This window comes from Lygodium microphyllum, chromosome 12, assembly GCF_053477565.2.
Source record: "Lygodium microphyllum isolate KBCC chromosome 12, Lygodium_microphyllum_v1.1.10, whole genome shotgun sequence".
Taxonomy (NCBI): Eukaryota; Viridiplantae; Streptophyta; class Polypodiopsida; order Schizaeales; family Lygodiaceae; genus Lygodium; species Lygodium microphyllum.
The window spans coordinates 51,210,251-51,237,632 of record NC_141146.1 but is presented as its reverse complement, the minus strand read 5'-3'; the positions used below and the strand labels follow the sequence as shown (position 1 = coordinate 51,237,632).

Here is a 27,382-nt window from a genome sequence, read left to right as displayed (position 1 = left end):
ATACGCTAACTACATGGCCCTCTCCCAAAAAGTGACGATCACCTTTGCACATTGTCTCATCATAAGTAGGAGGCTCACCGGCATCTATCACTATAACATAATCCATAGAAGGCTCAAACTGCACATGTTGTCATTTATCTCTAGAAGGCTCCTCTTAAAATATCACCATGTGTACCTCAAAGATATGCTCAGGCTGCTTATGTATTTTCTCCTCATGGAAAACAACATCATGGCTATGGATAACCTTTCGAGCCTGCAGATCCCATAAGCGATAGCCCCTCACATGCATCCTTAGCATTTCCTAGACTTAAGATCCAGCTTATTGTGCTGGTCCTTAAGTACATGGTAGAAAACCTCACAACCAAAGACACGCAAATGAGCATATGAGAGAGGTTTTCCATACCATACCTCCTCTACAACCTGATAGTCAAGAGTAGTACCATGGGGACTGATTTATCAAGTGTAGAAAAGTAGTAATTGCCTTAGCCCAAAAATACTGTAGTAAGCCTGCCTAGCTAAGCATACTATGAACTCGCTTATGAATTGTCATATTCATGTGCTCAGCCATACAATTCTAGAATGGGATGTACGAGACATTCAATTGACGCTTAATACCCCTCTCGTCACAAAACTAGCCAAATGCTATAGAGACATACTCACCCCCATTATCTGACCTTAGACATTTCAACCTATATGCATATTGGTTCTTAACCAAAGCGAGCGAACATTGAAATATAGCACAAAGAATTTTGATTTTTGCTTATTCAGATATGGTCAGGAGACCTTATGCGTAATGTCATCAATGAAAGTAATGAAATATTCCACACCACCTAATGACGTGCAGGGCATAGGACCACATACACCCCAATGAACAAGAGCCAAAGGCTCACCCATGCATGCCATACCAGACTTTTTATGTGTATCGTGTGTTTTTCTACCATATAAACAATGATCACAAGACTCAAAATATATATAGTCAAGGGGTGGAAGATATTGCAAACGAGTAAGCATTTCATTCCTTTCAAGGATATATACCTAAGGCAACGATGCCACAGAGATACATGTGGAACTGCATCCACTGCCAAAACATGGTCAATTGACCTAGATACAAGCAAGACATAGAGAGTATTGGACTTAGCACCACGTGCAATGACAAGATTCCCATGGGTAATCTTCCATGAGGAATCACCAAAAAAAACGGCACAACCTAAATCACCCAAAGTGCTAGTAGAGATAAGGCTCTTCTTCGTAAAAGCCAATACATGATGTATATCACGAAATGTAAACATGCAACCTGAACCAAATTGCAACTAGACATCATCAATACCAACTACTTCCAATGCGAGGTCATTACCCAAACAAACAGATCTAGTCAAACCATGATAGGAGTGAAACCACTCTCTATGAGAGGTCACATGAAAGGAAGCCCTTGAATCTATGAACCAACACTAATATACTCTGACAAAACATCAGTCAACTGTAAAGTTTCAAGAGAAGAAGCTACAAGTATAAAATCATCATCAGAGTTAGTCTTCATAACATTAATCTCTTCAATCTTAACACTAGACTTGCTAGGAACAATGTTACAGTCATCATTTTTGTCATGTACTTTACCCTTGCTCTTTTCTTTGTACTTGTCCTCGCGCATCTTATGGCATTGTGGCCAAATATGCCATGCTTTCCCATAGTAATGACAAGTCAATAGAGGACTTACGGCCGTGGAACTTACTACGAAACTATCCACGTGATTGAGAGCAAGACTGTTGAGAGTCTCTCCCCCCCACGACGGTCATTACCACCCACCATTATTGGCTCTTAACTGTCAAAGCATGAGATGTGTGGGAAGCATCAATCTTTTTTTGTTAACCTCTTTAGTAAATAGTGCACCCTCTATATCTTGTAACTATAACCCATCAATAGGTATGTTGATACACATAGTAGTACAAAAGGTATCCCATGATTCAGGCAGTGTAACTAAGAGGAACAAGGAAAAAAGAGTGCTCTTGAATTCAATCCCCCGTGAAGACAAATGACTGATAATGGAAAGAAACTCATTTAAGTGAGCTAACATAAAATTGCCCTCTTTCATGTAAAGGTCCATGAGTTGCTTCAACCCCAATACATCTAAGAAGTGGGGCTCTGCTTGTCATAGACATTGTGAATCTTTTTCCATAATTCCCATGCGATGGAGGCAACATTATAGAATACCTACTTAGAGATGGATAATATGATGGTGGACTTACATAAGTCATCTAATTTAGCCCAATCCTCTACATCAATAAGTTCGAGGTTAACACCCTTATGTTTCAAAGGCCTAACTTTCATTTTCTATACTAAAACTTGCCAGATTTGGGCCTTCTATTAGCTGTAGTTGGTGCCATCCAACTTATCAATATTAAAGATAGCAATGTCAATCAAGCCACTAGCCATAATGAAAGCAAACAAGTGCACAAACTATCAAAGAAGTTGTTACAATTACTACAAACATCCTTAAAACCACTACCAAATCGAGCGGGTAAAGAATCCATGGCTGCCATTGAAACTATGAACTAAAGCTTTTCTCCACAAGCTAATGCAATGTTGAGTCGAGCTCAAGCTCTCATGCAAGATGACTCTAATACCAATTGAAGAGAGTGAGTCCTGAAGTGAAAGCAAGAGCTATGGTGAAAAAAACAAGAGCGAGAGAGAGAGAGAGAGAGAGAGAGAGAGAGACATGAAAACTTTAACAGTCACAAAAAATGGCTTGCCTTCCTTGTATTCAAATGTCACTGAAAAAGTAAAGAATAAAGTGACTGTGATGAACACCTACCAACTGTAGTGTAAATGTATGTAAGTATACGAGTACTTTTAATGTAACTAATACACGAGTGGCTAGACACATGTGCCTTTACCCCCAACAATGTTTTCTTATCAATTTACCAACATTTGTTCTACTAGTCACACACACACACAATATGTTTTCTTCCATCTTAAACACATGCTCCCACCAACACGAGCACATAATCCATTACTGCAACTCTTTGAACAAATATACTCAACCCTTCTTGACACAATATGTGTATTCAAGTACTTGTTTGGTTGCGATATAAGAACAACTATGCATGTGTTATTTGTTGCATTTGGTTTAGATACGTAACCAACCTTGCCTAAGCCTAGAAATGTGCACAACTTGCCCGTAACAAGGATTAGATATATATTGCACTTCATATATGTTACATAAGCATGAATGCTTGAATACTAACCAATGTACAACTATGAACCTAAGAGAAGCCAATAGTAAAATTTACATTTATCCGCTTGGACATATAAGATACATTTTGCCATCTTATGACGCCTAGACACTAATACAAAAATGGTACAAATATCCCCTTAATGAAGGAAAATACTGAGTGTTCTCTAATAACTAGTTAGCTATCCAATCCATTGCAAGAAAGTTGCTGAAACCACTTGGCTACAACTATAGGAGCTAGTAACAATCATGGATTCCAATAAGGTAATCCATAATATGAATGAACCTGGATGACAACTGTGATAGGTTATTGACACCTACAATATGCATCAATATGGCTTCTTCCTGAGTATTGTTGTATGAATGCATGTAACACATGTACCACCTACTATTGTGGCGTATTAATTGTGCACACACACACACACACACACACACACACATATTTATAGAGAGAGAGAGAGAGAGAAAGAGAAGAGATATGGCAAACTTATTAACTACTACTCCACACCATCGAAGAGTACTTTATTACTACAAGCTTCAACGTAAGAAACCACACCATAATAGACACGCACACACACACTCATGGTTTAAAGCATACTGCATAGGATACCCTTTATGATAAGTCAAGTGAAAAAGTAACCATGCTATATTCTTGTTATCCTTAAATGGAACATCTCAAGAAAAGGAATCCAAACTACTGTTCAACAAGTTTTGCATCTACTTGTATTCAAAACTATAAAGTTCACCAAGTTTTGAGTCTACTCATATAAATTTCAACAAGTGACCTTTTTAGTTTTGGTTGTAGTTAGAAGTCGTAAAAGTAGTGCATAGTTTATCAACAAGGTGTTCAATATCCATATCTTTTTTATTATGCCATACTTTGTAGGTTTGATTGCTTGTGGTTACTATTCATTATAACATTGCAACAAGTTCACAAGGGTTGCTTTAGAGACTCAATGGCACGTATATGTTGTATTTAATTTGTATTAGCACTTTACGTAGATGTATGCTTAGAAAGGATCTTTCAATAAAGTTCACTTCTAAAGAAGATAAAAATCTGCATGCTTGGAACAGAGATAAAAGACATCTCACTGCCATGTCTAAATGCTTTGATGCCAGTGAGTGCAGCTTGCAGAGGATTTTCATTGTTACATAGTTGGTGATTTTCAATCCCTCAAGCTAACTTGTCAGAAGGATTAGTGTGATTATAGAGATAGGCCAAAAAACTTCAGGTTACGAAAAATCCTGAACATTCTCAGCACATTGCAGTCTCAAATGAGGACATTCATTATTAAACCATCAATCATTTCGGCACAACAATAAATACAGTCTGCTTAAAACCGCTGCTCTTGCTAGTCCTTGACGATCATTGCATCACGTCCAGGTCCAACACCAATGAAGCGAACGGGTATCCCAATAAGTGACTCTACTTTTTCGACGTAGAGCCTGGCAGCTGCAGGTAGGTCTTTATACTTTCTCACTGAAGAAATATCAACTTGCCATCCTGGAAGTTCTTCATACACAACCTGTGAGTTCAGACACATAATACATAAACCTTAACAAGCCAATTACATGCACCACAACCATAAAACATGTCTATGCAGCTATTATCCAAGTACAAACAACAAGAGAGCTCACCAGACTCGAAGTGTTCTCCAGAGCCACTGTCTCCTGGAATACTGTGTGTTTTTGCTCATGCAGTACTTATGTGTGCGTACTCACATGATGCAACTCTTTATGTGAGAGAGAGAGAGAGAGAGAGAGAGAGAGTACTCACATGATGCAACTCTTTATGTGAGAGAGAGAGAGAGAGAGAGTACTATTTTGTAATGAATACAATTACCTTGTACGAAAAAAGAGAGAGAAAGAAGGGGGATTGCATACCTTAACATCTCCAAGAACCTGCAAATCAGCAGGAAAAGAAGGCAGGACTTTCCCATCCTTGACACAGTACCCTACTCCAAGCTTCAGGGATTTCAGACTTGATAGAACATCCAACTTAGTCATGTTCAGGCATGAAAACCCATTAATCTGGCTGGAAAACTTCAGCGCAACAATGTCAAGCCATCCGCAGCGGCGAGGTCTTCCTGTAGTAGTGCCATACTCATAACCAGCAGCTCGGATTGTCTCCCCAAGTTCCCCAAATAATTCGGTAGGGTAAGGTCCTTGCCCCACCCTTGTGGAGTACGCTTTTACCTACAGTTCAATTGCACATTCAGGCTAAAAAGCTACCTAGCTCATAATGAATTTGCATTTCCATAGAAGTCCAGCACCATAATCAATTCCAAAGAAACACATACCACACCAACTATATCCCCAATAACTCTAGGGGCAATGCCTAGCCCTGTGCAAATTCCACCCGCTGATGGATTTGATGAAGTCACAAAAGGGTAAGTGCCAAAATCCACATCCAGCATGGTGGCCTGGCCACCCTCTACCAACACTCTCTTCTCATTTCGGTAAGCATCGTTGACATATTGTACAGTATCTGTGATGAAAGGCTCCAGGCGTTCAGCAAATTTCTTGTATCTATCTACCTCTTTGTTAATCAATTTCTCATCATATTCAAAGCCTTTGAACCGAGATGATGCATCCCAGTGAAGTAAAGCCAACTTTTCCCTAAAAGTGTCCATATGCCTTAGGTCGGTCACTCTCACACCATTCCGGATAGCTTTGCTTGCATAGCATGGTCCGATTCCACGCTTGGTTGTTCCAATCATAGACCCTTGAAGTTCAGCTTCCCGTAAGCCATCAATTGTTTGATGCAAATCAAACAGCAGATGGGCCCGATCAGAAATCAGAAGCCTTCCTTTGCAATTAATACCGCTGGACTCAAGCCTGTCTACCTCATCGAAGAAGGTCGGTAAATGAGCAACAACTCCATTGCCAATTACACACACAGTGTTCTCATTTAGTATTCCTGATGGTATAAGATGAAGAGCAAACTTCTTTCCCTCATTATTGTATATAGTATGGCCAGCATTTGATCCCCCCTGCAAATCAAACCACTTACTCAAAAACTGTTTTCCCTAAACCACACTTCAAGCAAACCCGAAACATTGCAAAACACATTTGGGGTGTAATTAAACCAAAGAAAGGAAGAAATCTTCTATGCCATAAAATTGTTTGCTTCAGAACATGTAGGTTTATATGTATCGATGCTAGGACAAATCAGTGAACAAAGAGGTGGAACTGAACCAGAATAATACAGCACTAACATGACCTCCTGCTCTACTGCCCAATCCAGTAAAGCACTCCTGAGTAGCTCCATTCCCATCCTCCATCCTGCAGTTAAGCGGCAGCAATCAGCCTGTGACATGTTTGGAGAGGACAACCACTGTCTGTGAGGTGCAGATTGAGGGTCTTTCCTTGGAGGATATGCAGCAGTTAGCACAGCAGATCTGAGAAGAGTTCGTGCCCTGTTCATCAGCACCCTGTCTTGGCTGCTGTCTGCCACATCACACCTAGTTGCTGCCCATCAAGACTGAAATCCAGTTATCTTTGCTGTCTTGCACATCCAGCATATTTGTCCACACTTCAGTACAAATTGGTATATAGCTATTACGCTTTGCTTGTTGAGACTGCAAGAGTGGAGCAGGGTCATTTGGATTCATTTATGATTCATGAGAACCTTAGTCCTAAAGCATGGTAGCATGCTAAGCCAATGATGCAAGCGGTGCAATAATCCATGAAGAGTTTCAATCAGAACAGGACTATAGAAACCACCGAGAGGTGGAACGAATCAAGTGGTGCATCCTCCATTTTAGGGAGGTGGAAATGTGATTGTGGACTGATCTTTGAAGCATTGATCAGAGCCCTAATTGACATGTTCCTTGCCTATTTAAAGTCACCTCGTTAATGAAGAATGAATCAAGTGTGCAGTTCTTCATCTCTCTCATGGCACCCACTTACTCTAATGATTGTGTTTTAAAACTTGCATTTTGAACATTCTATCAAAGTCTATTGCATTCTCTCTTTTACTATCGAACATCTCCATAGCTAAACGCTAGGCATTTCAAACTAGTCTTTGCAACTCATGCCTCTTGTATACACCTTACAAAATCTCTCAATCCTTGCATCCAATTGTTACATGCACATTATGTCCCTTTTAGTTGCTTTGGGGTGTGAACAAGCCTCTTAGGTGGTGAGCCTGGTGGCACTTTGTACCTTCGGGTTTTCTTTTCTTCTCTTACTTTCATGTTCTCATCTAATGAAGAGAATGTTTCACCACACACAAATACACACACACACTCTCTCTCTCTTGATTGTGTGGCTACAAAGTTGTGTAAGCTATGCATCAAACACAACAGTGGTATCTTTCGGTGTGAAATTTTGATGCTTTGCTTAGCATTTGATAAAGTGTTAATCAAATGTGCAAATGTGAAGTGCACATGTTTGAAGACAAGTGTGCGCGCAAAGATCAAGACGGAGTATAGCTGAGATATGCACAGTGAGAGGAGTGAGTGCAGAGTTCACAGTAGAGAGTGAGAGCATGACACTCAATGTGTGGATACAATGACGAATGTACCACTTTAGGTTTTTGATAATATATAGAAAGTACAAGTGCAAGGGTGCGTGCACACCCGAACACCGTAAAAGGCACGGTGAGCCTTTATTCCCAACAATCTCCCACCTAAAGACAACGTGCCTGAAGGTAGAGAAAGAATCAACTAAGTCTATGTATGTACAAAGCTGAAATACACACATACTATCCAACCCCCATCATCTGGTGGCAATGAGCAAACCACTCCATTGGAAGACCCTTCTGTCTGCAATCGAAGTGTACCAATTCTAAGGGTGAAGACTTTAGAGGAAGAGATTTTTTATGTGACATTTGAGCATGCTTACCATAAATACAATTATCACATTGTTCAAAATCAGCATACCTCAAAGACAACAAATAACCCAAACAAGCAAGCACTTTCATTCCAGTTTGACTCATGTGTCCCAACCAGCTATGCCACAAAGAAACACTTGGCAACTCGATTATGGTGACTATGCATGTTAGATACATGCAAAGGATAGAAAGTATCACTTTTGGAGCCCTTTGCAACAATGCAAGAGCCCTTACAAATTTTCCATTTGTTATCCCCAAAGATGATGTGATAGCCTTCATCATCTAGCTGCCCTATACTTATAAATGGTGAGATGCTTCAAAGCAAAACATAACGGAGAGAAAATCTAACTAAAAAGACAATGCAATGAATATGTATGTGTGTGAGTAAATGCAGCGAAAGACTTAAGAATGGAAAAGCTAAGGACAATGAATCCTATTGGCTTGCGACTCTAAGAGTGCAAAAAATGGATGCCAGACTAACCTAGGGTATCCTAAATGACCTAGAGACATGCGAGTCTAAAAAGGTGTCCACCATCACATACGTCCAGTAGCATGGCTCTGCTAAGGGAACGCCTGGTGAGGTGGAGAGGAAGGTGAGATGGATGCACGAAATGCAATGGGATCGGGACCTACAGACCAATCAACCAATCCCTCAGGGGTAGTGAAAGAGACTATTTGCTGAGGCTATGCTCGGGCCACATGTCGAACAGCAACAATGGGTACTAAAGGAGTAGATGAAGCAAGAGCGGAAGGCGTAGCCCCACTAGACTGTGCAGTCGCAATGGTCTGCTGAGGCTTTTTAGGTGGAAGACCTTGGGCCTTGGAGTAACACTCCTCGTCCACATGGCCTGCTCTCTGACAGTATGTGTAAAACCGGTTTTTCCTAGAGAGTTGCTACCAGATAGGTCTAGATTCTTTAGTTCCATCTGAGAAAGAGGAGTTACCCTTTGATTGGCTTACCTTCGCATCTTGCGAGTTTTTGCCAATATTGGTTTTCCCTCCCAAAGAAGAGGCAACCAACCCCCTCTGCTCAAAGTAAGGCTGTGATGAGGATTTCTTGTAGACTTGATCATGCAGCCTCGCGTAACGCAATAACTGGCACTCAAACTCGTAGAAGGTTAGCAATCGAGGCTATGAGATGATGTGCTGAATAAAATTAAAGTATTTTTCGAGTAACTTATTCAAGAAGAGCGTAACCCGATCGCCGTCTGACTTTGGAGAGCCAATAGTGGTGAACTCGGCGAGTAACCGCCTATATTCGGCCAGCTTGACTTTCAGGTCATCCCCTTAATAGAGAACTCTTGAAGCTTAAAGTCAAGATTTATGTGCCAAGTATAATCTCGAGCCGCATAGCAATCGAAAAGATGACTCCAACGCTCTAACGTGAGCGAGAAGTGTTGTAACTGAGAGTGAAACGTAGGAAGCAATCTCTGTATCGGCTCAACATTGGTTATGGCATTGCGGGCTCTCCATTGACGGATGGAGTCAAGGTGAGCTAGCCGAGGGTCCGACATAGGCTCTAGACCAATGAGGCGGTCCCAAAGACCCTGAGACTCAAGCACTTGTTGCATGAAATTCAACCAAGTGAAGAAATTTGACCCATTAAACCGAGTCTTATCCATGAAGGCATTCTTGGCCGTTGCAACAAGAGTGGTAGTACTCGGAGATGGATAGTGTGAAAAAGTGTAATTGGGGTAAGATAGGGGAGTTGAGTGTACTTGGAAATGGGCCCCAAAGTGCCCACCAAGCATTCGAGTAGTGTGCAAGGTGGATCCATAGATAGGGATGGGTTGAGTAGGCATGGGCATGGTAGCCATATGAGTAGCCCATGGTCGAGGTGGGATGGAAACATATGAAGCAAAAGATGGAAATCCCTACATAGGTGCCACCCAAGATGAGTGGGATGACGCACCATAAGCCAAGGATGAAATCCCCTGTAAAGAAATGCCCTAATACAAAAATATAAACGAAAACCATACGACAAAGCACAGATTGATAAAAGAACGCAATTAGGGTTAGGGTAACTTAGAGACAATGAGCATAGTAAATAAATGAAGTGATATAACTACTGAATAGTACAATGCTCATGCAACAAACACACTATGCAGTGAATGAATACTGTACCTCGAACTTCAGTATCTCAAGGATCAAGGCAAGGATAATGAACTGGAGAGTGTATCGTACTTTGAACGGATCCCGAATCGCAGCAAGACAGCCTCCGGATATCGAACACTAGCAAACACAGTAGTGAGAAGCTGGATCTAATACAGACAGCAGTGAGGAGAGAGAAAAACTAAAAACGTAAACAGCAGATGAGAGAAATACTAAAAACGCAGGCAGGACAGCTTCCAAGAGAGAAAGACTAAAAACGTAGGCAACAGGTGAGAGAAAGACTAAAAATGCAAGCACTAAAAACGTAGGCAGGGCAGCTTGTAAGAGAGAGAAAGACTAAAACGGTAGGCAGCATGTGAGAGAAAGACTAAAAACGCAAGTAGAACAGCTTGCAAGAGAGAAAGATTAAAAACATAAGCAAAACAACCTGCAAGAGAAAGAAAGACTAAAAGCGTAGGTAACAGGACTGTGATGATGTGGCACGCTATACAGCAACAGGTTTGCACAAGAACAGTAGTCGCCTGGCTAGAATCAACTCCAAACTGCATGAAGAGGACTGGAAATCAAGCGCCAACTGATAAAGACAACAATGGACAGCTTTGGCTGAGATGTCCTCCGCGAACGAGATGCGGACAGCAAGCTGAAACACGTGAAATTTGCAAAAACGAGATTAAAGAAGAGTGAAGGATTGGCTACCTACTTATAGAATATGAGGGTTCTAGATCCTCTCCCACTTAACTCTCTTGATCTGCTCCCTATTTTAGGATTTTGGCTAAAATAAGCCTAAAATAAGCATGTTTTGGGACTGTTTAAGTGGCTAAGTGCATTTCTTAGCACAATACCCCCTCTCAAGGCCAAAATAGGGCTAGAAAAGTAGGCCAGTCTAAATTTTAATTTACCCCAAGGCGTCCCACCCCAAAGCAACCACGGCATCGGACAAAGGGTGTACATCGACTGCCCACTGGCCTACCAAGACTACAGAGGCGATCGTTATCTTACCAAGGGAGCCCAAGTGATCACCCCAGAGAGGCCAAGGCATCGGACCAAGGATGCTCAGCGGCTGCCCAAGGGCCTACCAAGTCCTACAAAGGCCGATGGAAACAACAATGGACTTTTTTTTTAAATGGTTGTTTGAAAAGTGTGTTGAAAATGACTACTCGTCCCAAACGGCAAAGCTGCTGAACAAATAACAAGTTCACCCCAAGCTGAGAAACATAATATACAATGTCCAACAAGGATCCTTGTCAATGGCAAAACTAACGCAACCTTGAGTCTGAATCTTGACCGAGGAGTTATTTCCTACGTGGACCCGTCCGGCTGCAAGGACTCGAGAACGGAAAATGTCCGCCATAGAAGTCATATGATATGTAGCTCCACTGTCCACAATCCAAACAAGAGTTGAAGTGCTCGGCTATGACGAATGGATTTTGCTTTTGATTTTGATTTTGAGTGGAGGTTTAGTTTTATTTTCCCTTCCCTTGTTGTCCTTTCTAAGAATGAGCAACAAGAGCCCCTTCTGAAGAGGAATTCATATGAAACTGATGGAACAACCGTGCGTAACACAACAGGTGACACTCAAATTCATAAAATGTAGGCATGGTAGGCTTTGAGACTATACCTTCCACAAAATTGAAGTATTTCCTGGGGAGTTTATTTAGAAACAATGTGACCTGATCGTCGGAGACTTGGGAGTCTCCGTAGTGGAGAATTCAACGAGAAGACGCCGATACTCAGTCAACTTGACTTTCAAGTCATCCCGATCAGTGATTTTAAAAAGCTTTAGCTTATGGTCAAGATTAATACGACGGGTCCTATCCCAAGCCACATAGCGGTCAGTCAAGTATGCCCATCGCTCTAACGCTAAGTCAAAATGCAGAAGCTGAGAATGAAACTCAAGCATTGAGCCCTGCATCAGCTCGACAATAGCAAAGACATTCCTAGCCTTCCATGAGCGGACAACCTCATATGGAACAAGTATGGGATCGGGTTGGGATTCCAACCCCTATACAAGATCCCATATGTTCTGGGAGTGAATAGCATGTCTCATCAAGTTCGATCAAGTAGTAAAGTTTGACCTGTTAAAACGAGTATTGTCAATAAATGCATGCTTGGCAAAAAATGAGCTAAAACCATGAGGTGTCCAGTAGATAGGGTAAGATGGATGTGGGGGATAAGATTGTGGAGGATAAGATGGTGGAGGTGAATGTGTCTGATAAGAAGGAGAAGGGAAAAAAGATGGTTAGGCAGAAGTAGGCTGTGAGTATTCCATGAGTGCCGATTGAGACGGAGACACTGGAACATGAACGTTCCATAAGGTACCGGTGTAGGTGGAGGCACTCGGACACGAAAGCCCTGTCCAAAGTAAGACTGGGGCACAGCAGTATGACCAGAAGGTCTACTAGGTAAAGCCATGGAAGCAAACTATGGAGTCAACTAATCCACACTCGAAGAGGCTGGGGGGGATACCCAGACTACAATAATCCCGAAAGTGTGTATAAAGTAGGTGGAACACCACCCCGCAGAGGTAAGAATAAGGTTCTAAAGGATGTGCCTATGTTTCCATAACCCCCCGGTATGATGTGCGGTGCAACATAAGGTGTCTGAAATGAAAAAGTAAATGGTGTGAATGGAAGTGGAGAAGTAGTGAATGAATGTGGTAGGATAGGTGGGTTTTGAAAATGAGGTGTATGAGATGCAAATGCATTTTGTTCATTTTTATCATTTAATGATTGAAAATGAAAATGTGAAGATGATGCACCATACAATGAAGAAAAAAGAAACACTGAATCATTCTGGTTTTGTGAAGTAGACGAAAAAGAAGAAAGGGTAAAAGAAGAGGTACCTAGCTTTTTCTTATAATCCCCACGACGTGTGTTAACATACAAGAATTCGTCCTCAAGAGGACCTTTTTTGTAGTCAACACAACGCACTCTTTCTTCCACATGATCTCTACCATAATATTGCAAAGTAGAAGAGGTAAAAAAAGAAGGAACAAAAGACGAATCTAAAGTACCTTGCACTGGAGTGGACAGAAGAGGATGAAAAAACGGAGCATACTCCGGGTCTTATTCTCCAAGAGGTAAAAGAAGAAGGAACAAAAGACGAATCTAAAGCACCTTGCATCGGAGTGGATGGAAGAGAATGAAAGAATGGAACATACTCCGGGTCATGTTTTTCAAGAGGAAGGACCATCCCTAATGGAGGTCTCGACGGCCCTGCAACATCATCAAATTTACGCACAATATCTGAAGAGAGAAATTTATGCATACCTTCATTTAAAAGCTTTTCTTGAAGGGCAATCCTTGGATCAAGCTCCTCAATCTTCTTTCGTTTATAAGCTATGATCGGTTTATATTTGAAACCAGCCTTCCTTCTTGAAATGGGTGATGCCCCAAACAGATGCACCAACAATAATAGGAGCATCAGAGACCGTGATCTTCCGGAGAAAGTGCATCAGTAGCAATTGTCAGCTTTCCAAGGTCAAGAATATGCAATCTCCATCACCAAAATGGTCTCCAATGGCTGGGAATTGGCCCCAAAACTGGCAGCAACAGTCCAACATCTCTTTCCAACAGCTCCAAAATAAAAAAACGAGATTTCCCTCTCTCTTCAGCCCTATTTAGCCTTTCCCCCACTTGCATGGGAAAGTTTTGCCAAGTGGCAGCTTTCTTAATCCATTTTCAGCAATTTCCAGCCATTTAATTAATTTTCAGAATTAATTAATTCTGAAAATTAATTCAACCCTTAATCCATGCCCAGAAAATTGACCTTGCCCATCCAAAAATTAATTGGCTAGGCCATTTGCAACCCAAAGTGGTCCCATCCATTAATTGACCCTTGGACAAGCATTAATCCATTAATTAATGCCTAGTCCCCAATATCACCACTGCCACTTAATGGCCAATTAATGGTCCTAGGGGCAAACTGACACCAAAATTCACCTAGAATCTAACAAGTGTAACTTGTTACAACTTTTGCCTTTGACACCCATCTTTTTCACAGGGTCCTTCGGTCTTCAACTGTGAGAAAGTAGCTTGCACCTCACATGTGCAACACGTGTATCTTTTAATTGCACATTTGATTAATCCTTTAATCAAATGTCAATTAAACATAAGCAAAGCATTAAATTTTCACATCCTCGTGACAGACCACCCCCTTCAAATCCTTGCAATCGTCCTCGATTGCACTATAATGTGTCAAAGCAAACAATACTACACTGGAATTTTCACAAGGCATCATAGTCAACACAACATTGGCCACTGCTGACTAACTATCTCATATGCCCACCATTTGCTGAAAATTTTCAGCCAACATAAACATAGCATAAAGCTCAACAATAGTCCAGAACTGTTGCCAGAAACTCATCGGATGCATCCCAAACTTTTGTTTCTCAACAGTGCTGACTACACAATCATAGTAAAGCATAAACCGAGCCGAAACTATGGCTGAATTGTCAATGACATTCATTTACATGCGGCTGTCCATGGAATCAGCTGTAAAACTATTAAAAACTGAGCATGACCTGATCATAAACTGATGATATGAGAACTGATCACAAATGGCTACAAATGTGACTCCAAACTAATCACAAGCTGATGGTAAAAAAAACTGATCAGAAACTTATGCAAAACTAATCCCAAAGTGATCATAAACAGTTCTCAAACTGATCAAAAACTGAGCTGACGCTAATCAGAAATTGATCTCAAAACTGAGGCAAAAACTCATGCCAAACTCAAAAACCAAAAACTCATGCCAAACTGGTCCAAAAACTCATGCATAAGCATAGTCTCAGAGCCGCGGAGACAACCATACTCATATACATGTATCTCACAGTGACTAGTACACCGAGTAGTGACCTCATGGCAGACATACTGTCAGCACAGTACCTTGGATGCATGCTGAATACATCTGAGATCCACTACATACAAGAGCTGTCCAAAACCGGTGGAGTGGAAGTGCTACCTCCCCCTTGAGCATCAGGAAATGCTCCGAACGCTTGCTCTGCTGAACCTCAATAAGCCCAATCCAAAGTCGGCTCTAACTGAAAGGCATCGAGATAAAGTTGCAACAACTGAGGATGGTCTGCCAAGTCATCCTCTTCCATCCATTGGTTAATAATTTTGAAACTTCACCAAATATCTTCTAGAAACTTTACCTCAGACCTTCCTTTCCTTATGTGCCAAAATCTACTCGGGTACCAAAATCTCATCCAGTTCCTCAACCTCTGGCTGAATTTCAGCAGATACATCTTCTGGCACATCACCACAAAAAGATCTCAACAAACTGACATGAAAGGCATTGTGTATCCGCCAATGTGGAGGTAATTTCAGCCGATATGCAACATCGCTGACCTTTTCCAACACTTGAAAGGGCCCATAGTATCTCATGCTTAACTTCGGATACAACCTCTCTCTTCCCTTCATCTTTTTCAGCCTTGCCTTTTCAAAACGCAGCAATACATAATCGTCCTCTGCAAACTACAAAGCACGTCTATGGCGATCAGCTGCCCGCTTTTGCTTGTCATGTGATTCTCTGAAGTGCATACTTTATCTTTGCATAGGCTGCATCCAAGCTTTCCACAAAGCAATCAATCTCAAAGATCTTACCCTTAGTGTGCAAAATAGGTGGAACCTTCTTGCCACCCTCAACCACCTCAAATGGAGCCTTGCCAGTGCAACTATGCACCGTATTATTGTATGCAAACTCAACCAATGGCAAATACTGCTCCCACTGTGTCTTATGGTCTGAAATATAGCACCTCAAAAGATTCAACACTGTGGAATTTACTTCCTCAGACTGACCATCTGTCTGTGGATGGAAGGATGATGAGAATTTCAGCATGGTACCCATATTTTCAAACAACCCCTTCCAGAATAGACTGGTCATCCGAGGGTCTCGATCACTGATGATTGACTCAGGCATACATAGTGGTACATCCTCCACAACAAGTGCTCCAAGTGGCTCTTCTCCAACGCCTTTGCCAACTCTTTTTGAAGCTGGTCGAAGTCCACGACTCTCACAATGATCTCCCAAGGAAGCCCAAGAAAGGAAATATGCCTATCAGATGACCGCACGTATGCGGGTAAAAGATGTTTACCTTAGAAATTCCATTCTCTCACAACGAAAAAAATCATGTTTCCATCAATTGCTAGGTTGTCATAATTGTGGTGAGTGTTTTGCAAACAAAGTGAAGGCCCTTCCGGAAAGTCCTCGTCTCCAAATTATCAAATTTCTCTCTCTTTGGCCTAATCCACATCAAAGGAGGACAACTATGCATGAACGGTGTGGAGTTTTATAGAGGTGCAAAGTATAGAGACTACCTTCAACTGTTACTAGCTCGAAGGTTGGGTGTGGTTGAAAAGGTGGCCATCACACCTAATGAAATATATGTCGCCGAGGATAGACACACTAAGGCAAGAATAATCACTAGTAAGCAAATTCTCTGTATAGCAAAGTTGGTGGGTTCCAAAAAGAAACACTCTGGGGAAAAATTCTTTATAATTCAAGAAAGTGCATTCCCTCTACTTCCTTAAGTAGTCTCCACTTATGAATAATAATAATGACCCGAATTTCTACACCTTCCACTCTGTACAAAACATCCGAGTTAATGTATGCATCAGTAGGAAGATTTTCTTCCAGCAGCATCTTGTCATGTACTTTGGGACTAAAAGATTAAGGGAGATTATTGTATCATCAGAACCTATAATCTTCCCAATGCTAGACTACAATGCATCCTTCAATGTACATGTCTTTATTTTATTATAATATTTCTCATCAATCACACCGAGTTGTATGGACCAATCCAACCTCTTGCTATGCAAACTGTGCATATTGTAGCCAGCACAAAGCTTAGATTCCAAGGCATTATTAGAAGCATACTGGGGCCTAGACGTCTTGTTGAAATCAATGCATCTGTGAACCCATTCATCTTTCCCCTCATAAAATACAACTTAAGTCTAGACGTATCCATCTTTGTACTCTACTAAGGCAACGTGGCATTTACAAGCTTCTTTGGGCGCAATGGGAAAAATGCAATGGATTTTTTGGATAACCTTGAGATGGCATTCCTTGTCTCTGGCAGGGATGATGAAGCATTTAAGTTTAGGGCTTTTCCTTTGGTGCTCAAGGAAGAAGCTAGAATATGGTTTCAAACTCTAAATCCGGCCCAAAGAGCTGAATGGAAGGAATTGAAGAAAGCTTTCTTGTAGAGATTTCATCAAACTAACTCAGCTGAAGAGTTATGGCAACGGCTTTTGGCCCTCCATTAAAGTGATCCTTATTTTTTAAGCTTTGCGGATAGTGGTCAAACTCACTGAATCCTGGTGAGAGAGCTTCAAACTACCTTCAAAAGGATCAATTTATTTCAGGGTTGTACCCCTTGCTCAGAGAGAAGGTAAAAATGAAATTTCCAAACACTTTTGAAGATGCTTTGAGAATCACTAGGAAAAAGAATCAAAATATTTTCTACCAAGCCCAAGCTAGCCAAGCAGTTTTAGGAAACATCACAACTATGGAGACCTCTCAAGTTCCCCCAAATGTATCTAATGCATCAGGCCTTGTTAGAGGTCAAGAAGACATGATCCAACAAATAAACAATCTTACTAATCAACTAGAGGGTTTGAGAGTGAATCTTGTGCAAGGTGCAAGAAGACCTATCGAGGGGAATGGTGGGAATCGACCACAAATGCAGCGACAAGCAAGAGAGATGTTGTGTTACAACTGTGGAGAAAATGGACATGGTATATACAATTGTCCTCACCCTAGAAGATATGATCACCCTGCAAGAGGACCTCGACAACAAGTAAGCCCTTCTCATGCTAGGACTCAAGAGCAAGAGCAGTCACGACTTGCAATTTAACAACCACCTTATGTTCAAACTAAAACCCCTGCTATTCAACCAAATGTTAATGTCATAAAAATAGAAAAAGTGGTCAGAGATAGAAGGCTCCAAGAAGAAATAGCGCGAGGTAAGATGAAGGTAGATGTAGTAGAGACCATGCCTATCAAGCGGGTACGTGTCCAAACTAAGGCAAGCAAGGAAGCAATCAATGAGGCAAGTACATCACGGGTACCTAGAGATGAAGGAAAGAAGAGAAAGACTCGAACTAGGTCTAAAATTGATATCTCCGACTTCCCTTTAGATTCTCGGACACAACCTTATGATCTGATAGCAGATGTGAGCTCTCAAGGGCCAAAAATTACTTGGCAACAACTACTTCATACCTCTCTAAAGCAACGATGACAATGGTCAAAAATGGTAAGCACAAGGGCAAGGCAAGGTAAAATGGTTAGTACAATCAAGGCATATGGCCTCAAAGATATAATGTCTTTAGTAAAAGCTCAAATCAAAGATCAACGGATTCGAAAAACATACATCGATAGTGGAGCAGAGGTTTGTGTCATGACAGAAAAGCTTATGCATCAATTAGGTTTAGGAGTAATGGAATCCTCAATCTTTAGGGCAAAGATGGCCAACAATGATGCGGTCACATATGTGGGTGTAGTGAAGGCTTTGAGAGTTTCTGTTTTTAGAATCACTACAACAGTGGATATTTATGTGATGCCAATAAAGGGAGAAGGATATCCCCTCATCCTAGGGAGATCTTGACTTATGGGTATCGGAGCTAGACAAGATTGGGCAACAAGGGATCTGGAGTTGAGGCCACATAAGGTGGGTGGCCACGATCAAAAGGTGGTTTACAACTTGAAGAGTGAGCGTCAAGAGAACCTTGAACTAGAAACGTCTACCGATGAGTAGAGCTCAAGTGAATGTTCCTCATCGGTAGAAGAGGAAGAGAGTTCAAGTGGAGAGAGTGATAGCACTCTCAAAGTTATAGGCGTCACCTTAAAGGAACCTATATCATCAGAAGACAACCCAAGAATCCAAGAAGAAGATGTGTGGGATACTAGCCTAGATAATATGATATCCAAGGATATAAAGGATGAAGAAAGGAAGGGTTATGTGTATGTTCTCAAGAAGCATGCATCATTGTTTATTTCTGATTATACTCACATTACAGGTGTCACTGCAGTGAAGCATCACATCCAACTCAAAGAAGGAAGCAAACCTGTAGTACAAAGATTGAGAAGATTGGGAGTTGTACAACAGGATGCACTGTTGACGGAGGTGAAGAGACTCTTGAATGCAGGATTCATATATCCAGTGGAAGATTCAGAATGGGTCTCTCCAGTAGTAGTGAGGCCAAAGAAAAATGGTAAGTAGCGAGTATACATAGATTACAAGCCACTAAATGCTGCAACAAAGAGGAACCACTTCCCTCTCCCATTTCAGGATGAAATCTTGAATGAAGTAGAGGGACATGAGCGGTATACAGTGTGTGATGGCTACTCTGGCTACTTCTAGATTCGCATTGCAGAGGAGGATCAAAAGAAGACCACTTTCATCACACCATGGGGCTGTTTTGCCTTTCGGGTCATGCCCTTTGGTCTCACAAATGCCCCAGCAACCTTTCAATGATTCATGAATATGATCTTCCAACCTTACTTTGGTAAGTCCATAAGGGTTTTCATAGATGACTTTTGTATTTGCAGCTCAAGGAACATACATCTATGCAAGGTTGATGAAGGATTTACTCGATTAGCTCGGTTCGGTGGACAACTAAATAAGCATAAATGTCACATTGGGGAAAGCAAGGTTGCACTACTAGAACATGTAGTGTCAATTGAAGGAATTGAGGTAGATCCAAAAAAGGTAAAAACGTTGCTAGCTCTACCTTCCCCAACCTCCATCAAGCAATTAGTCTCCTTCTTACAAAAGCTAAGATATTTGGATAGATTTATACACTTACTCTCTCACGCCATATATCCCCTGCAGCAACTGACACGCCAAGAAACACTTATATGGAGTGAACAAAGCGAAGGACATTTTAAGGAGATAAAGAAAATGTTAGGATCACTTCCTATAATCCTCCAGCCTTGTTGAGAAGAAACATTCTTTGTAAACCCTAGCGTGGGAATGGGAAAAGAGGCCATTCATGCTGCTCTCCTACAAAAAGATCCAAAAACATCCTTCATGAGGCCTGTGTATTTTGCCAGCCGCCTCATGAAAGCCTCAGAGAAGGCTTACACCTCTGTGGAACAACTAGTGTTGGCCCTCATGTTTACAGTAACCAAATTTCGGCCATATTTGCTTCCAAAGAGGTTTGTGATCATCACTGTGGAGGATATATTTCCCTATGCACTACAACATATGGAAATCTCTAACAAAATAGCAAAGTGGGTTGTCTGACTTCAAGAGTTTGATTATACAATGCAGGTTGAAAAAACAACTCGAGCATGCCTGGCTGATATTTTGACAAACAGATGCTATGAGAAAAATCTCAGGGTGAAAAGAAAGGACCTTCCACCACCCCCATCCATAAAGACTCTTATAGATGCTTATAACCTCTACTTTGATGGTGCATACAAGAGAACTAAGGATTAGGCGACCGCAAGCATTGTTGTTTTCTCTCCTTTAGGAGAGAAAATCTATGGTGAAGGAATCATCTTGGAAGGTGTCCACTCTAACAATGAGGCAGAATATCAAGCTTTAATTCATGGTCTTTGTTGGTGTCTTAGTAATTCATTCGAGAGGTTGAATGCTTTTGAAGACTCCATGCTATTGGTAAGGCAGATGCAAGGTACATGGACATGCAAAAATACAAACCTCTCTAGTAAAATGAGAGAGGCCAAATCTCTTATCAGAAGATTTAGGGAGGCACAAGTACATCATGTGCCAAAAGACCAGAACAAGGATGCCGACCATCTAGCATCATCAAAGCTGAATGAGTCAATGGTGGAAGCAGTGGCTAACAAACTCCCACTTCAGCAAGGCAAGGAAGACTTAGAAGATAGTCTACACCTCTTAGAGCAAGGAGAAGCTCCCAAACACCTGACTAAGGGAGAAAGACAGTGGCTAGCTGGGAAGGCTACAAGATATCGCATGGTAAATGATAGTTTGTATTGTCTTGGTAAGGATGGTGTGCTTAGGAAAGTGCTTTCGAAGTGGGAAATTGAAGAAATCTTAAAAGCTTGCAATCATGATGTGTGTGGAGGCCACTTTGCACACGACATCACAAGTAGAAAGGTTCTACAAGCCGGCTTTACTTGGCCCAGTCTACACCGAGATGTCAAATATTGGTGTCAAACATGTGAAGAATATCAAAAATCAAGACCACGACGGCTCATAGCAGAACCCCAAACCCCAATCAAGGTCTATGGACCCTTTGAGAAGTGGGGAATTGATGCCATAGGGCCTCCACCACGCACTCCATCAGAAAAAGAGTATATTATCATGGGGGTAGATTACATGACTAGATTGGCCGAGGCTATACCAACTAGAAGAATCATTGCTAAGCAAGTGAGTAAATTCATCTTTGACCACATTTGTTGTAGGTTTGGTACCCCTCTTTAAATACTGTCAGATAGAGGACCAGGGTTTAGAGCTAATGTCGTGGGTGAACTCATGCAAAAGCTAAATATTCAACGACGACACTCTACCCCTTACTACCCTCAATGCAATGGATTGGTGGAGAAGGTAAATGGAATGATTTGTAAAATCATCAGCAAACAGGTACATTCAAGGCCCCGGGATTGGGACAAGCACCTTAGTGGAGCTCTATGGGCTTACAGAACCTCCTTCAAAACCATGTTAGGATTCACACCTTTTCATCTAGTTTATGGACAGGCTCTTTTGCCTATTGAGGTGAAATTAGCTAGCCTTCGGGTATTAGGTGGCACAGTAGGCTCTCAAAAGGAGAAGTTACATCAAAGATTACTGGACCTAGAAAGTTGTAGCCATGAGCTGAAGTTTCGGCTGGTATTTTTTTATAATTTTTTGCAGCTACGAGTCGGGAGATATGGCCAAAATGGTAGACGTCAACTTTTTCCAACTGCGGTGGAGACCACCTCCCAATTTTATACACATCCACACTTTCTTCCCCACACTTAACACTTCCATAAAACATCATTCATTAGACTCCCAACCCTTTCTCCTCTCTTCTCCTCTCTCTTAAGCTAATAAACCATTAGAATTCCCCTCCTAAATCACCCTTAAATCACCCTTAATTGTAGTAGTAATGTATGAATTCTCACTACTCTCTCTCCATTATTGCTAGATATGATCTTATTTCATAAAGATTCTCTATATTTTTTTATAGGAGAGCTCTTGGACTCAAGCTATGAAAGGGAGAATGGAGACAACTCACCTATGATGGAACTTGATTAAGTATAAAATTGGTCAACAAAACATCTAGATGGAGCTTCCACATTGGTGGAACCGCCTTAATGCAGCTTTGGTAGTGTTACTTCCTATTCTATCTTAACCTCCTCCCTAAACACCCTCAAGGCCTATATAAAGAGGCCTTTTCCTTTGTAATTTGCAAGAGAGAGCCAAGAGGCCTTCTTCAGCCCTATTGAGTCTTTCCCATTCTCTCTCATGAGCTTATGCAGTTCATTCCCTTACTATAGCTTATGCATGCTCTATAGTGTAATAAGCACATGCTATTGGTGTTCATATTGTGTATATTAGTTGTCTTGAGGGTTCTCCATCTCTTGTGCCCTCTTAAGTTTTATTGATTTATCTATTTTTTGTAGTTCTCTCTCTCTCTCTCTCTCTCTCTCTCAGTTTTCCTCTCCTCCCTCACAAGCTCCTCTCCCTCTTGCATAGCGTCCTAGTCCGCTCTTCCATTACTAGGTAGTGCCCTTACCTCATTCACTTTGTGGGAGAAGGGAGTTTGACATAGTATAGAGGCTGCCATACCGAATTTCCTTCGTCAGCACCTTTTGAGTATGAATGCACATTAACAACCCTAAGGTTTAAGGGTTGTACTTTGTACTTATCATTACACTCTTCGTAATTACATTGGGAGTTGTAATATCTTTACTCTCTCACTCTCCACTGTCAACTGTGTATTCTCAACTAAGCTTCCATCCTCCATATCTCACAAAGGAGTGTAAGAGATGAGAGCAGAAGAAGCAGAAAGGCCCTGCATTTAATGCAAAACTGAACCCTCTTTTTTCTTTTTGGCAAGCAAGAGAAAAATTCTAGTCGAGGAATCAGAGAGATCTATAATCAAAATGTTTTTAAAAAGAAAGATTTTAAACCTTTATTTGATTATTCTTTCCTTTCAAAAAAATATGTGGCTAAAAGAGAGCTTATCCACACTTATTAAAAGCATGACCTCTCCTCCACGTTCTTTGATCCAAAAGGAAATCAACTCCCTCAAACCGAGGACATGACGGTTTGAACATCAAACATCCCCTGCCAACTTTGTCAACTTTGCCAATCCATTTGGCAGACTTTCTAGCTCTCATACAGATTGGGGCAACTCGCGTCGATTCCTCCCCTAACTATCTACCAGCTTGGGAGACGACTCTGTGTGTCTGTGTGTGTGTGTGTGTGCGCGCGCGTGTATAGGGGCATTCCTATTCGTCTACACACCGCCAACACCCCCCCTAACCAAACAATTACACACACACACACACATCTTTTCAATTGATTACAAAGAAGCATTCGTAAGCATTTCACTGTCCACAAGAGAATTACTTATCTCTAATTTACAATAATCTTTATCTTAACATTTGATCCTAATCTTAAGATTAATAACAATGCTAATATTAAGGTAAGCATTAACTATTAAAGTGACAATAATATTTAATGTCACATTAGCATTAAAATTAATAATAACATTAACATTAAATATCAAATGGACAAAAATTAATGTCAACTTGCCCACAAGGTTTCAACTTCCAACATCAGTCTACCATAGCCGTGGAGTGGCAACCCCTCAAACTCCAATTGTCGAAACCGCCGAAAATGCTTGCACACAAGCATCACAACAATACAAAATCTAAGTATGAGTACAAAACAAGAACACACTTTGCTTTCATACCTACCACCTGTTAGCAGAGTATTTGTCAGCTCATGTGTGAGTCTGAGCTTGATCTGGGCTGGGCATTTTTCTTAGGTTTTTTAGGTTTTTTTCTGGTGTGGCATTTTATGCCAGTGGAGCATTTTTATGCACCAGTCGGCCAGCATTAATGCTGTCCGACCAGCATTATTGCTCCCCACTTTTTCAGCCTATTTATACTCAGTGGCTCCTCCTCAATCATCATCATCATCTTCACCATCTGCAGACTCTGTGGAGAGAGGAGCCAGTGCCAGTGCCAATGCCCACGCAGCCAGTGACTCACTGTTGTATGCGACTGTCTCGTATTCAGACATATGGATTCCATTTCCCGTGCATACATCTGAGTTCTCATCTGTATCGTGTTCTTTTCTTTTCTCTTTTTGTCTTGTGTTTCAGCAGTTTATTTCAGCACATGTTTATGCTTCCACCACTGCTCCACTTCTGACATGGTATCACTTTTCAGGATTTGTGCTCCTGCTGTGTTTTCTTGCTGATTTCAGGACTGTTTTGTTCCCCTGCTAATCAGACGACTGCTGTCGCAGCCAGGAGACCTGTTGGCTGTTTTCAGCCTGCATTTCTTTCAGTCTTGCCATCGCCTGCTGCCTACGCACCCTCTGCTGCCTGCGTTTTTCATCTGCAGCTGCTGGCGACAGTTTTCTACCTGTTTTTCTCCAATTTACAGCCTGCATTTTGCTGATTCAGCGTCTCTCATGGCTGGGCAGGCCTTTTTTTGCTGTTTTTGGCAGTTTTTGACTGATTTTTTGACTTTCTGCAGCAGATTTTGTCTTCTATTGATCAGATTTTGGGTTATATTGCATGTGAACTCTCCTTTTCTGCAGTCTGTGCTTGTGTTTTGGCTGTGTTTCCTCTCTCATTTCCATCTCTTCTCTACTTCTCTTCTTATCCTCTCCATATGGCTCATCCGTGCACTTCCACTGATGATAAGTTACATGGACCTGATTATCTCACATGGAGTGCTGTCATGAAAGCTTGGTTTGTGCAGAAGCGGCTATGGTACATCGTCTGTGGAGCTATTGCTCGACCTCTCCGTCCTTTTCCTCTTCCTGAAGACTTTGATGAGGACAACCATGAGGAAGCGGTGCTCACATGGGACTCGGACGATGCCCGTGCTTACTCGGCGTTGCTTCGATGTATTTCTAAAGCGGTCTTACTGGCGGTTACCTCCTGTAAGACATCTCCTGAAGTATGGCAGAAGTTGCAGCAGATGTACGAGGCACCTTCCACCATGCGCGCCGTCACACTTTATGGCCAGCTCCAACAGATGAAGTTTGAGCCGAAAGATACTATTCAGTCTTTTCTTCTTCGTGTTACGCAGGTACAGGACCAGCTTCGGCACATGCAATCTGCTCTTCCCGAGGCGCATCTCGTCGGGACGGTCCTCTACAAGCTCCCCCCGAAGTTTGATGGAGTGGCCAATGCTTTGCGGGCGCAAACATCATCGACTCCTGTCAGTTTTACACATATGACCTCGATGCTTCTTGAGCATGAGACATCCTTGAGATTACAGGGGCGGCTTCCGGCACATTATGGAGGCGAGGCTTATGTCGCTTCAGAGAGGGGTAACGGGAAGAAGAAGTCGAAGGCCCAATGTTACCACTGTGGCAAGAAGGGACATTTGCGGAAGGACTGCAAGACGTTAGCGGCTTCCAGGAAGAAGAAGCAGAAGAAGAAGCGGGATGTTGACTCTACCGATGAGTCCTCTCCTTCATCAGACTCTGACTCCGATCCTCCAACCAAGGTGAAGTCCAAGGCGCGGAAGGGATCCTCTTCTTCGGATCGTGAGAAGGGCTTGGTGGCCCCTTCCTCGGCTGCTTTCTAGTGGTGGTGATAAGGTCATCCCTCACGCCTCTCTTGAGCCAGAGAGGGAGTGTGAGCGGGTGTTCAGATGGGGCCGCCGCGCCTCATCTATACTTTTATACAGGTGCACAGGTTCCAGAGAGGAACGTCCCTGACGTATCGACTTCAGTCTGGCAGAATCACATCCTGGAGCTGGGATTGACATCCAGGTTCATGATGAGCTGGTTATCTGACAGAGAGCGGGAGAGGCTTTCGTCTGGAGCTCACATGAGGGGACACTTTGGCGGTCTGGCCAAAGGCGGGGAATCCATGGTCACCTATGTTCAGGGGCATTTTTGATAGGATGGTCTTGTATGCTACTGCAAGACATTGATGATGGACACAGAGACATGCTATGATCTTCTCTATTTTCAGGTGTTTGGTACGATCGACATCGACATCAGGTTCTCTCCGAGGCACCTTGGTGGTGGCTTGATCACCCACTGCTTGGGTATCCATGGTTCTACTTAGTAATTCTATGTTGTATAGTTTATGATCCCTTTTTATTGTACTATTGTCTTGTATCAAATCACTCATGATCTGAGAGAGGATGTTAGCAGAGTATCTGTCAGCTCATGTGTGAGTCTGAGCTTGATCTGGGCTGGGCATTTTTATTAGGTTTTTTAGGTTTTTTTCTAGTGTGGCATTTTATGCCAGTAGAGCATTTTTATGCACCAATCGGCCAGCATTAATGCTGTCCGACCAGCATTATTGCTCCCCACTTTTTCAGCCTATTTATACTCAGTGGCTCCTCCTCAATCATCATCATCTTCACCATCTGCAGACTCTGTGGAGAGAGGAGCCAGTGCCAGTGCCAGTGCCAGTGCCCACGCAGCCAGTGACTCACTGTTGTATGCGACTGTCTCGTATTCAGATATATGGATTCCATTTCCCGTGCATACATCTGAGTTCTCATCTGTATCGTGTTCTTTTCTTTTCTCTTTTTGTCTTGTGTTTCAGCAGTTTATTTCAGCACATGTTTATGCTTCCACCGCTGCTCCACTTCTGACACCACCTGCAACACATACTCCCCAAGAATGCTTCTCTTGCCAGCAATGTCCCATACCACCCTTAATGAGATAAAGATGTACCTATTAAGTGTGAACCATCACAATTCCATGAGCAAAAGTGGTCTTGTACACATTGTCAGGTGTATTTAGTTGAAGGCCTTAATCATGGGGATTCAAAGAGAAGAGATACAAAGAATAGAGAGATGAAATTTTAAGAAAGAAAAGAGACTTAATTTAAGATCCAAGAATCACCACAAGAATTTGCAGAGAAGACCTAGATTGAATCCTTAGTTAGCAAATAAAAATCAGTGCATGAACTTGAGACAATAACTCAAACCTTGTGTTTTGGGGCAATAGCCCAATCTATCTAAGATTATGGCTTAGAAGAAACCCTAATTATGACAAAATCTCTGCTGTACATAAGCTT

The 27,382-nt window shown here is 41.9% G+C and overlaps 1 protein-coding gene across 1 annotated transcript in view; it reads right to left on the bottom strand.

The window, feature by feature from the left end:
• Window positions 1-4,236: 4,236 nt before the first annotated feature.
• The window catches only part of LOC148027756 (adenylosuccinate synthetase, chloroplastic-like), a 35,759-nt gene continuing 12,613 nt past the window's right edge, over window positions 4,237-27,382 (bottom strand). The window contains exons 2-4 of the mRNA XM_087689462.1: window positions 5,530-6,222; window positions 5,114-5,425; window positions 4,237-4,755 (exon numbers count right to left, since the gene is read on the bottom strand). Of these exons, the coding sequence (XP_087545588.1) occupies window positions 4,582-4,755; window positions 5,114-5,425; window positions 5,530-6,222 (1,179 nt within the window). The 3' untranslated portion in view covers window positions 4,237-4,581. The remainder of the gene's footprint in view (window positions 4,756-5,113; window positions 5,426-5,529; window positions 6,223-27,382) is intronic.